This window comes from Sebastes umbrosus, chromosome 5, assembly GCF_015220745.1.
Source record: "Sebastes umbrosus isolate fSebUmb1 chromosome 5, fSebUmb1.pri, whole genome shotgun sequence".
In the NCBI taxonomy this organism is placed as follows: domain Eukaryota; kingdom Metazoa; phylum Chordata; class Actinopteri; order Perciformes; family Sebastidae; genus Sebastes; species Sebastes umbrosus.
In genome coordinates, this window is record NC_051273.1 from 22,004,693 (window position 1) to 22,017,689 (window position 12,997).

Consider the following 12,997-nt stretch of genomic DNA (forward strand, 5'->3'; position numbering starts at 1 on the left):
GTTGAAAAGGAAATTTCAAGGCGTTGCTAAGGATTTATTATTTAGTTTTCCTATGAAACACTGATAAAACTATATTTAAAACATCTGATTTTGAAATGTCAGAAGGAGCGAGGAGCTCTACACAGAATCCTGCAGCAAACTATTTGACCTCCAGGCATGAAGGCCAGAGAGAATGCACCCTTTGCATGAGAAGTGGAGTTATAGCGTGGCAACCCTACTCCTCCTCCAAGCTATGGGCAGACTGGTGAGAGATGAAGAGAGAGAGAGAGAAAGACTTCACAAGACCTTTCACAACCTCTCAGTCTTCTCACTTGTGAGCGAGTCAGGTGGCGTGTCCACGGGGAGTTGCTGTCACCGGCTGCAGCCCTGACACGGCAGACCCCCACCAAGTGACCCCCGGCGTCTGCCACACAGCATGTCTGCTGCCTGTCTGACATTTTATGGAGGCGAGACATGATGGCATGAGCTCAGAGGAGCGAGATAAAAGACCAGAAGTGTGTATCCCTTCATAGGATATTTAATACAAAAAAACAGCATTTTTTTAGTTTGTAAATCCTCAATATAATACTTCTGTGATTAAACCCTTCCTCTATAAGAATAACAGGACCTTCAGGATAGGAGATGTGGAGGAAGTGTGTCTAAAGGGAGCTGAGGAGGAGAATGACAGATTGGAAAATGACAGATGGAAGGAACAATCTACAAAAGAAAAGATACAAGAACAATGTGAAACCGAGGAGGCATAGAGTGGAACAAGAAGGCTCCGTGGCTAATGAATATATTTAAAGTGCTTTATGACAAGTTTGCTAGGGGGAAGTCCCATCTCACTATACCCTCTACTGTGGGGGTGGATATGGCTAACTAAGAGTTAATTTGTCTGGTTAACACTGTTCTTTATAAGGTGGATTAGCACTTTCAGTTACAAGAAACACCCTCAACGGTGAGATGATGCAGCTGTGCTGAACCTTCACCTGTTACTCACATCCTCTTAACACTGTAATCCTTCATAGTTTTGACCATATAGTTCTTTCAGTGTAACACAAGAATTATCAGTTGCACATCAGTTCAGCATCTTTTTCATCATCTAATCACATTTGCTCTGTAATGGGAGACACTACGGGTAAATTGTTTTTTTTTTGTATTACAAGTTTTCTGAAAATTCATGTTTAAATATGCAAATGAGGCATTATCTTATTAAATAAGTGCTAATCAATAATAAAAATGCATACATTTCCAGAACATATATGTGAACATTCGATAAAACCAGGTTCAAAATGTGTGTTTCATTTTGTTGACACATTAGAATCAAAGCTTTTTACAGAGAGAAATTTGGATATCTCTTGGTATCGCTCCATAAATCAGAAAATACTGTCAACAGCCATAAAAAAAAAATCAATTCTCGTCGTAAAAACCTTCAGAACATAGATAGGAATGAAAGTGGAAAGTTTGATGCTGCTGAAGTGGAGATTTTTGGCTCATGAGAGTATGAGAAAAACAACAGCCTTTAAAAATATGGAGTGTAAAATTACATACATTTTGAAGACACTACAGGTGCATAGGGTAAAACATTTGAACTAATATCACCATGAAACTTCCCCAGTTGATTACTTACTAAACATTAAGACAATTATTTTTCGTATTACAAGTTTTCTGAAATATTATGTTTAAATGAGGCATTATCTAATGCTAACATTTGACAAATTTAGGAGAAATCTAGTAGTAAGTAGTAAAATAAACATGTTTTCTTTCCACTAGTCTGAAAGGAGACGTGTTATAGAAGCAAAATAGCCCAAAATCTCAAAATTGATCAGTGCATGAAAAAAACAATGTTTTTACCTGTAGTGTCTCCCCTGAATGTTTTATTATTATTATTATCATTATTATTATTATTAGTGCTTCAATAGCCCAGTGTCATGGAGATCATCGTGTCGTCCTCTCTCCTCTCTGTTTGCTCCCGAGGCTCCATCTGTTAATGGCACCACCAGTCCGTGCTGGGAGTCAGCTTCAGTCACAACAGAAAGTCAACTGAGGACTGTGAGGTGATCAACTTGTTGCTACTAGTAACACCAAAGTGTAAATGTACTATTGTGCCCATTTGAGACGGCCTCGGGGTATACTATTTTTATGGGCATGAATGGATTGCTTTACATGTCTGATCAGTGCTCCCTGTGTTAGTGACTAATAGTGCTCATTTTAATGCACCTCCAATAACACAGACAAACTACTCACATAGCACTGACAAAGTCCCCTGAACTCAAAACTCAATAAAATGTAAACAGCACAACAATAGAAAACTATCATATTTTTAGGAAATGTTAGTGAAAACAGAGCTAGAAATAGATTCAAAAAAGAGAGAAAATGCAGAATTTCCAGCTGATTAGGAATGTAGTATGTACACAATGAGAAGTACTTATTACTTCTCATTATGTACATACTACATTCCTCTTTACACCTCTCTGTACATATAGATTTATTACTTCTCATTATGCATATACATCCTGTTTACATTCAGTTTATCCATTTGAAATAGTGTCTTCTACAAATTCTTTTACCTGTGTGAATTTCCTTTTTTATTTAAACATATCTAACGAGAGTTGTTGAAGGGAACCCGAGATTTTAATTGCCAACGATTGCTTTGCTGTATTTGATAAGTAAAGAAACTTGAAACTTGATTGGACACCACGACCACCAGACACACTCACTGCTGGCATGGACATAGCTGCTCGGTCTCATACACACAGACCACTGCATGTCTGTGCAAGTCTTAAAGATAATCTGACCTTGTGATTTTGAAACTTTTCAGGAACAGAACATAAGAAAGAGACATGAAACAGTGTGTTTGTATCAACGCATTTATTAGTAAGAAATTAGTGATCATTTGTTATAGCGATACAAAGCAAAAATACTTCATTACACAGTATATTTCCCTTTAATAAGTCATTAAGAACATTTAATAAAAACTTTTAATTCAAAAATTCCACCTCAAAGGCTGAATCTCATTTGCGAGTGTTTTATGCTCCCTTTTAACAACTTGGAGGTTTTATTCCCTTTTCTGGAGTGTTCATTTTTTCATGAAACAGTGTTCATATCAATGCCCTTTACGTCTCTTTTGTCGTCCCTCTGATGGAGTCAGCTTAAGGTCGGGGTTTTTCCCCAACTGTGATTTTTCAAAAGTAGGAAAACAATCATAAAATGTTCAACTTTCATTTCACTGGTGGCGATTATAGATGGAGGCAAAACATTCTACAAACCTGTAGAACAAAAACAATGCAGTAGCGAAGCTTTGACATTTTTGAAATAGTTCACTGTGATCATTTTTAATCTCTATGAATGCAACGTGACGTACAAAACAAGGCGTAGCGTGCTCAAACTCCTCAAAAAGAGATTCAGTTTACACAGTACAGGATAAGAAGCTAATAAACTGCTGATTTGTAACAGGCAGTCTCTGGTTGCAGTACAGTACCACATTCCCCTGAGTAATTGGAGTTTTTACACTTTATGAAACACTGAGATTAAAGAAACTATCAAGAATATGCAGGATTTTAAAAACTATCCAGCTGAAAATGTAACAATTTTTTTTTTTTCCCTGTTGAAGGAAAAGATTGACCCGTGAAAAAGATGATATTTTTAGAGTAAGGTTTGATTCAAAGTATAAATGTGTTGTGTTTAGGTATTTCAACAACCCAGTGTGAACATACAGAATCAGCATTCAGGAAAAATGTGGCGATATTTCTGTGCGATGGACACAGCGATATCATGAGGACACGGCATCACAGGGAGTCGAGGGGGACCGAGACTCAAGCCGGACAGCACGATCATCAGCTGCTTGTTCACTCCTATATCAAAACCTGTGAATGACAATAAGGCAGTTAGAAAGACTTTTATAGTACATTCATTTATCTCATATATAATATGATTGAAAAGCATCATGACACATCGCTCACCAAGCTTGATGGCAAAACGGAGAATCTCTTGCATCCTGAACTAAAATTAGACAAAGATGTCAGTAACCAAAATAGATGTAAAATATCAGAGAAGTTGGGAGCAACAGCGCGGAGGTGGACGGTACCTGTATTGTCCGGGCTTGGACAAGGTCGCCTTTCTCAAATGCTGCTATGAGCTTGTTTATATGACATCCTGCGTAGTTATACGTGCTGCGGGCAGAGAAATATAATCCAATTTACATGTAAATAACTGTTAAGCAGAGAGAGTGAAAGGAGACAAACGCATTATGCAGGATCACACACACTGACCTGCCAATTGCTCCGTCGGCTCCCATAGCCAGACCTGCAAGCAGTTGCTGTGGCAAAATGAAAGAACATGTGTTTTAGGCTATGTGGTAGAGGTCAGAGTCACAAAACGTCATCTTGCAATTAGGGCTGTCAATCGATTAAAATATTTAATCGCTTGATTGTCCATAGTAATTAATTGCACATTTGTATCTGTTCCAAATGTACCTTAAAGGGAGATTTGTCAAGTATTTAATACTCTTATCAACATGGGAGTGGGCAAATATGCTGCTTTATGCAAATGTATGTATATATTTATTATTGGAAATCACTTAACAACATAAAACAATGAAAAATATTGTCCAGAAACCCTCACAGGTACTGCATTTAGCATTAAAAAAAAATGCTGAAATCATAACATGGCATGGCAAACAGCTGTCAGTGTGTCAGGGTGCTGACTTGACAATGACTTGCCCCAAAACTGCATGTGATTATCATAAAGTGGGCATGTCTGTAAAGGGGAGACTCGTGGGTACCCATAGAACCCATTTTCATTCACATATCTTGAGGTCGGAGGTCAAGGGACCACTTTGAAAATGGCCATGACAGTTTTTCCTCGCCAAAATTTAGAGATTGGAGTGTTATTTAGCCTCCTTCCCGACAAGCTAGCCCGCTATAACCTCTGAAAGATTGATTGCGTTAAAGAAATTAGTGGCGTTAAAACAAATTTGCGTTAATGTGTTCTTATCGCGTTGACTTTGACAGTCCTACTTGCAATATAAGCAGCTACAGAGCAAAGAAGGCGGAGCTGACCTCGTCCACGCCGTAGAGGAGCGACCAGTTAGGCTGAATGTAGCTGACACACTGGCCAAAGTCCATCAGGTCAGTTGCACTGAACTTCACGCCTCTGAACGTGGGAATGAGCTCATCAATACCCTCCAACAAATCTCTCACCAGCACTGAAGAAAAGAATATAAAAAAAAGACATCAGTCAAAGATGGTCTGACATTCAACATGCTTTTACCACCATTAGGGATGCAGAGTCTCTCTATATCTAAATGGTATGCAACCGCAAAAATCAATAATCAGAGATACCAACCATTAATACCAGTGATAGCTGGAATATGATAATAATAGAAGGGCCGAGTTGGGGCAGCTGAAGCCACTTCCTGGAGGTACGACCTCAACACATCTGTAGAAGGATGAGAGGGAAAGAAATGTGGACAACAAGTGTGAGTGTGTGAAACAAGTACAGCATTGACATGTGGATGACATGTGAAAGTGGGTGTTAAGCAGCATTTTCAGTGTTTGTGAACTTGCATTTGAATGTGTGGAAATAAATGCTTTTCCCACTAAAATCACCGCTTACCTGCATTTTTAGGCTTGAGGAAGAAGGGGGCCATGACTGCTATCGCATCAGCCCCGATCTGCTCTGCATGTTGAGCCTGGAGGGAAACATGAACATTGTGAGGAAGAGCAGTGAAAACTAAGGCAATCTGTAGCTACTGCTGTAGTGGACACATGTTAAACATTGTAGTTTATAAACTATATTATCACTGTAGTGTTTTCATCTATGGTTTAGTTCCCATTGTTGAAAATCCAAAAACACTTTAATTAGCTCTGATCATGTACTCAACCAATATTTTATAGGAATAGTTCAGCATACAATTATTCACTTTCTAGCAGAATTAGATGAGAAGATTGACAACGATCTCCTATCTGTACATTAAATATGAAGCTATAGCCAGCAGTCTGTTAGCTTAGCATAAACAAAAGGAAACACATAGCCTGGCTCTGTTGAATGGTAACAAAATCTAACGACCAGCATCTCTAAAGCTCACTAATTAACATGTTACATCTCGTTTGTTTAATCCGTACAAAAGTGTAAAAACGATGGACAATTTCTTGGCTGGAACCTTAGATTGTATATAAACATGGACGACATGAGTGAAGTCAAAACATCTGGATCGCCCCCTGGTGGCTGGCTGCAGTACAGGTCATAAATCCTGCCCCCTCCATGTTAGTGGATGGGACATGGACCAAACTTAAAAATTCAAAGTACACATCAAATATATGTTTTTCCAAAGATGGTTTCTGTCATTTGAGGTCGTTCTCATCACGCTGATGTATGTTCAATTGTTCATTTTTTTGATAACTTTGGTTTTAATAAGTTGAAAGGGTGTGAGACGTCATGATTGACAGCTGTGATTGACAGCTGCTCTCAGTGAAGTAGTCGAGGAGCCGGAGCCTCGGGGAATTGTACGAGAAAGGAGATGTAACTTTAACTTTCCATAACTGTCAGCAGTCTGCGTAATAGAACGTTTCAGTTTGATCATAACTGGTTAGTTGTTGTGTCTTTCTAGCCAAACAGCTACTGTGGTGCAAAGCTATGTGGCTCACAGCAAGCTGCGGCCGTGCTCGGCTCGTCATTGGCTCGGTCGGGTGTGTAACTTCCTAGAGTCTCCACCGGTTGCCCCGGCAACTGCTCGGGGCCAAGAAATAGTCTGACACATAAACCCCTGTAAAATGGCGCATTTCCCAAAATGTCGAACTATTCCTTTAATGTAGATGTAGCATACAATCATATACTATCATCCAGATACTTCCTATACACCTGAGTGCCAGAACCTTTGAATCAAAAACCAAAAGCTTCTTCTAGACCCCAAAGTGTGCCGTCATTCAACAATCATACAGGGAAAAAGACATTTTAGAGGCAGAGATAACTTGCCGTCTGGTCGTTACTATTCTATCACTCTCACTGTCTCCACTTGCAAAAACTCAATGAAATTAGATGTCGAAAGTCTTGAAAAATGTGGGTCATCACAGACTGAACTAAGCAGACGAGGCAGGCGGAGTGAAATTGCATTCACCATAAAAATATATTAAAACACTTCATCATCAGTGCCTCCAGGAATGAACTCTACTTCCAAAAAAAAATCAAAGAACCTAAAAGTTAGAATTGTCAATGTGGCATTTAAAGTGGAAACTAACATGTTTTTCTAATAAAATTGTGATTAATGTGACGACAAAAAACTATTATTAACCTAACTTTGACTTTTTTTTACCAGCCTGACTGGGAGGCTAGTTTGGAGGGATACGTTTCCATGGTAACTTAGGATAAACCTGCTTTATGAAACATTTCCTGAAAATAAGCCAGATTGGCTGCATTAAGCCTGGTTTTTAACGGGTAATCTCGCCTTATGAAACACACCTGCTGGGTGTGTCATGTGCTCTGTTTGATACTCACACCACTGTGCGACATAAAGGCAGCAACTCACCAGTTCTTGGGAATCTTTGAGACTCATGCAGCCGACATGCACAATCACCTGAACCTTTCTGTAGAGACATGCACACACACAAAATACATTTTACAAGCTGTTGACTTTTTTTTTTCCTGCTGCATTAGACTCTACATACGGACAGATCTGCAGACAAAGCTGCTGTGTGATGACTTACTTGTCCTTGGCTTTCACACACCAGTCCTCTGCCAGCGTCTTCCTCTCTTCAACAGTGAGAGACAGGCCCTCTCCGGTGGAGCCATTCACTGTAAGCAAGTAAAGTCTTGTCTTGTTCTTGTCTTGCCAGTAAAGTAAAGACAACAAGCTGACCTGAACCTAGCTCTAATGACTCATACAGCAACACATACAAAATCCACTTTCCGCTAATACAGACAATGACAGCGAGATGAGAAAGAACATTAAAAGGGGACATGTCATGCTCATTTTCAGGTTCATACTTGTATTTTGGGTGTCTACAAGAACATGTTTACCTGCTTTAATGCTCAAAAAACACATTACTTTTCTCATACAGTCAGTCTGAATATACCTGTATTCACCCTCTGTCTGAAACGCTCCGTGCCTGTCTCTTTAAGACCCCCTACCCGAAAAAGCCCAGTCAGCTCTGATTGGCTAAACAAGCACTGAAAAAGTGAGTTTTTCATGATATGACATGATGAGGCACAAAGATCAGAACAAACATCCTCTGCTGGATATGAGGTCACACAGAGAAACTAGTACAGAAATGGAGAGTTAACACAGGGAGATAAGCTTAGCGTGAACTACGATGATTCATTGGGTTTGAGAAATGTGTGAAATGACACAGTAATCAGTCATGTTTGACAAACAGGAAACGCTGACTAGCTTTGATCAATGTAGAGAAAACGTTATCTCTTATCTAACCTCTCGCTGAGTCTCTGATCCAGGAACAGTGGTTAAAGTGGGACAGATTGATCACAACCAAAGCTTGAGACAAAACAATATCTTTCCAGAAAGGTCAGATAAAACGGTGTTAACTGAAGAGCAACACAAAATCAAAAGTGTAAAAGGTCAAGGTGTCATACAAGTTTATTTCCTTTTCCAGGAAAATCCTATGAAGCATAACTGATGCAGTATGTTTACAATGCAAGATCTAAACATTTTATTAAAAGAACAGTAATGCATTCAGCTTATTAGTCTGGCCGCAAGGATGCATTGCATTTTAAAATGATATAATTCTATTAAATATAGAATTAAAGGTAGACTTGTCTTTTAATGAAGGAACAATTGCACTGAAAATGAAAAAAAAGTGTGCAAGTTCTTTGGAAGAAATGACACTGAAGCTGATGTCGAAATGGTTACGTCACACACTATGACACAACATTAACTGACAGTTCCACAGAATTGGGCGTTAACACATTACATTTAATATGAACAGTGTAGCTAAAAAAGGTAGTTAAAAGTATTATTGAAATAATTGTGAGTTCTATTACAGCTACAGGTGGTAGAATCGCCTTTTAATGAAGAAACAAGTGCAGTAAAAATGTAAAATATCATTGTCTTCTGAGAAGATGACGCCCGCAGACGAGTTCTTTTCTTAGTTTTTGACTGTTTTGTGAAATTACCTGACAGATCATTTCAATTTTTCTCAAAATGTAGAGTTTCTGTAAGAGTATATTATGCACCGATACGACTTTTTCAGCCCCGATACCGACAGTGATACCTGGGCTTCGGGTGTCGGCCGATACCGAGTACCGATCTGATATCAGTGGCGTAAGCCGTGTGCCTCACTGTGTGGAAGTGACTGGGATCAGGCTTCACTTAAAGATTGTTTTCCTAATGTTGTAAAAGAAAATGTAATAAATAAGAACATAGATATAAATTTACTGAATTGTTATTTATTATTAAAATAATAAATCGTGCACCAACAACAAATACCCGATCCAGATATTTGAGCCAGTACCAGCCTCATATCCAATCCGGTATCGGTATAGGTGCATCCCTACACTATATGGAATCCAAAACTAACAACTATCTGACTAAGGTTTGGTATTCAAGTGTGTTATCAACCCTAACTGACTACATTCCAGTGTAATCTGACCCAACACTGCGCCTTTTTGACCAGAATGGAGAGCATGGTTAACAGAGGACAAACATGTCTACAAACATGCAATATTAGGGTTGAACACAGAAAATGACAAATATTAAAACGAAGAATCCACTTGTAAACTTACCAAATATGTTATTTACACCTTGTTTCTCTGTCAAGTAATCAATATAAGGTCCAATCACTGATAGGTTGATTTCACTGTTTTGGGAAAATGTGAAAGGTCAATGAAAGCCTGCACCTCCAGACTCGCAAACAGTTTCTTTCCCTGGGTCATACGGACACTGAACAAACAATGAATCTGTGCAATATTAATACACCGAATGTGAAATACATTTGACTGTGCAATATATCCTTGATGCAATATACACCTCAAGTGCAACTACCTTTGTTACATTTTATTTATTACATCTACCCTACCTATTTTACAAGTGCAACTACCTTTGTTTACATTACATCTATTTTATATTTTATTCCTCTAGTGTTACACTTCTGTTTATATTTATTTATTACATTTACTTTACATGTTCTATATTGCTTTATAACTGTGTGTGTTTTACCTGTTATATGTTTTATCTGCCTCGTTTAGTCTTGTCAAGGATTTGTTTTTAAAGCACTGACCAGAAGTGGCAACTGTGAATCTTGTTGTATTTAATACGATGACAATAAAGCTTTTTACTCTATTCTATTCTATATGGGCCTGCACATTTTGCAAAAATGAAGACCAAACATCCTCCATACCTACAGGAGTGTTCCACAGTTACACCCATTCCTCCTCACTGTTTACTTGACACACTTTTCACACACTTAACACATCACTAAATAAACAAGCAGACAAAGGGGCGTGGTTTATAAAGACTACTTACCCTTCTGTGGTCAATGGAGTGAACGTGGCAGCAACTAGACCGGTCAGTTGTTTATCAGCAGAAGGGGCCATGACTGAGAAAAACAGACATGACAGACAAGTTAGGTGGGTAGAAGTTCAAAAGAAAGAAATAATAAGGTAGGCTTCAAAAGAAATAAAGAATAACTGAGAAGAACTGTACTTTACTGTACACCAACTGTCTATCAGTACTACTCAGGTGTAATTCTCACTGTGCAATATCATTTTCCACTTGTGCAATTTTGTTAATAGTCTGTTTATTGTCAATACCAAGTCACCCAACAGCAATGTGACAGACTGGTGGAGAGCATGCCAAGACGCATGAAAGCTGTGATTGTAAATCAAGGTTATTCCGCCAAACATTGATTTCTGAACTCTTCCTAAGTTAAAACATTAGTATTGTGTTGTTTAAAAATTAATATGAACTTGTTTTCTTTGCATTATTCCAGATCTGAAAACACTGCATCTTTTTTGTTATTTTGACCAGTTGTCATTTTTTTTGCAAATAAATGCTCTAAATGACAATATTTCTATATGAAATTTGGGAGAAATGTTGTCAGTAGTTTATAGAATATAACAAAAATTGAATTTTACTCAAACACATACCAATAAATAGTAAAACCAGAGAAACTGCTAATTTTGAAGTGGTCTTTTAATTTTTTCCAGAGCTGTATATATATAAATACATTCTGATATTATATCAGAATGTAGTATAAATAATAATAATAGAAATAATAGAAAAATAAAGTAAAAACTGACAAAAACAGACATGACAGACAAGTTAGGTGGGTGGAGGTTCAAAAGAAATAAATAATCAGGTAGGCTTCAAAAGAAATAAAGAATAAAGAGCTGCTCAGTAGTCCCTTCTAACGTCATAATGTCTTGTTGTTAAACGAGAGATTTACATAAATGCTGCATCATGCAACTACAATATCCACGCTGTATAACCCGTTAAGCCATATATCTTATCATTATTATCTTATTATTACAGTGATTTGTATGTGATAAGGAAATCAACACTGTCGAAAACTATCAAATTCATGTCAAATATGAGCTCCAGCTGCCTACCTGTGCGTGCTGTTCCCCCGGTGAGTTGTAGGTAACTATTATGTTATTAGCAAAGTATACTATAGGTGACCGGTTATGACTTGTTTCTGCAGAAGCTGGGATGTCTGGATATACCTATCATGTGGGACCAGCTGAGCGTCAAGTGATGCCGCAAAGCTTCATGGGAAATGTAGTCAATGACTGGAAAAACACGAAAACACGGCGAGATAAACTTTTACCCGGCACCAATTATGAGTTAGGACACAAAGTATACTTTCAGTTACCAGTTATAACTTGTTTCTCTAGAACAAGTGAGGGATTTCGTGATATACCTGTCATGTGGGACCAGCTGAGCGTCAAGTGATGCCGCAAAGCTTCCTGGGAAATGTAGTCAATGACTGGAAAAACACGAAAATACGGCGAAATAAACTTTTATTTTACCAATAATTAGTTAGGACACATATACAGCTCACCTTTAAACACGGACACGGTGTTTATAATAGCTTTTTAACGTATTTAGAGGTTTTAATGTAGTTATTCTGTCACTTACCGTTAACCCTTAACGCTGCCTACACTTGTTGTTAGGATATCTTACGATTGTAGGGCTGCAAGCTAATATACACAAACTAGGAAAATCGTGTACGCTATCTCAAAGAAGCTAAAGCGTTGCATTTAAGGATTATGGGAATCCACGTAAGAGAAATACCAATGGTTTTTGAGGTGTTTTATTGTTTGAAAGACAATACACAGCTGTTTTGATTCACTTTCGTTATCACTTACATATGTAAGCACTTGAGACATCATTTTTTCTGAGCAGCACTTAAAGGCATCACAAGTGTCTGGACAGTTTGCTAGGACTATTTTTCCCCTAACTTGGACTTGCAGGTAACTCTGCTGACTTATGTAACCCATTCAAAATCCATTAAAACAGCTTGTTATCCTTAGGTTAAGGTTATATGTGCTTAATATGGGGGAATACAGCCATATATATAGAGTTATGTTTGCAAATCTCAGTGAAGGAGAGGCCATTTGTTTCTGAGCCTGAAATGTGAAATACATTTGTTGAATGTGAAATACATTTGACTGTGCAATATCCTTTGATGCAATATACACCTCAATGCAACTACCTTTGTTTACATTTCATTTATTACATCAACCCTACCTATTTTACAAGTGCAATTACTTTTGTTTACATTACATCTATTTTATATTTTATACCTCTAGTGCAGAGGTCAGCAACCTTTACTATCAAAAGAGCCATTTTAGGCAGAAAAAAATAAAATAAAAATCTGTCTGTCTGATTGTGATGAAGATAACACAGTTTATAGTCTAAGTATATAGTATATAAGTCTAATGCTGTGAGGGCCAAAGAGACAGTGTACGACGGAGTATTAGGGCCATATTGAGGGAAAAAACATCTGAGATTTACAGAATAAAGTCATAATATTACGAGAAAAAAGTTGTAATTTAACGAGAAAAA

General features: G+C 37.9%; 1 protein-coding gene across 4 annotated transcripts; it reads right to left on the reverse strand.

Moving 5' to 3' along the window:
- Positions 1-2,837: 2,837 nt before the first annotated feature.
- Positions 2,838-12,405, reverse strand: npl (N-acetylneuraminate pyruvate lyase (dihydrodipicolinate synthase)). 4 transcript variants are annotated; one of them, XM_037770918.1, is made up of 13 exons: positions 11,850-12,254; positions 11,539-11,718; positions 10,454-10,526; positions 9,715-9,788; positions 7,683-7,770; positions 7,505-7,562; positions 5,596-5,671; positions 5,326-5,418; positions 5,040-5,185; positions 4,251-4,297; positions 4,067-4,151; positions 3,942-3,981; positions 2,838-3,845 (listed from the first exon to the last, which is right to left on the reverse strand). In XM_037770918.1, exons 3-13 carry the CDS (start codon positions 10,522-10,524, stop codon positions 3,700-3,702), a joined length of 924 nt encoding a protein of 307 aa, XP_037626846.1. In that variant the 5' UTR covers positions 10,525-10,526; positions 11,539-11,718; positions 11,850-12,254; the 3' UTR covers positions 2,838-3,699. The 4 variants fall into 4 exon arrangements, with proteins under 4 accessions (XP_037626846.1, XP_037626848.1, XP_037626845.1 ...); XM_037770920.1 differs by lacking the exons at positions 11,539-11,718; positions 11,850-12,254 and adding an exon at positions 12,298-12,405; XM_037770917.1 differs by lacking the exon at positions 11,539-11,718 and having other exon boundaries at positions 11,850-12,257.
- Between the last annotated feature and the right edge of the window lie 592 nt (positions 12,406-12,997).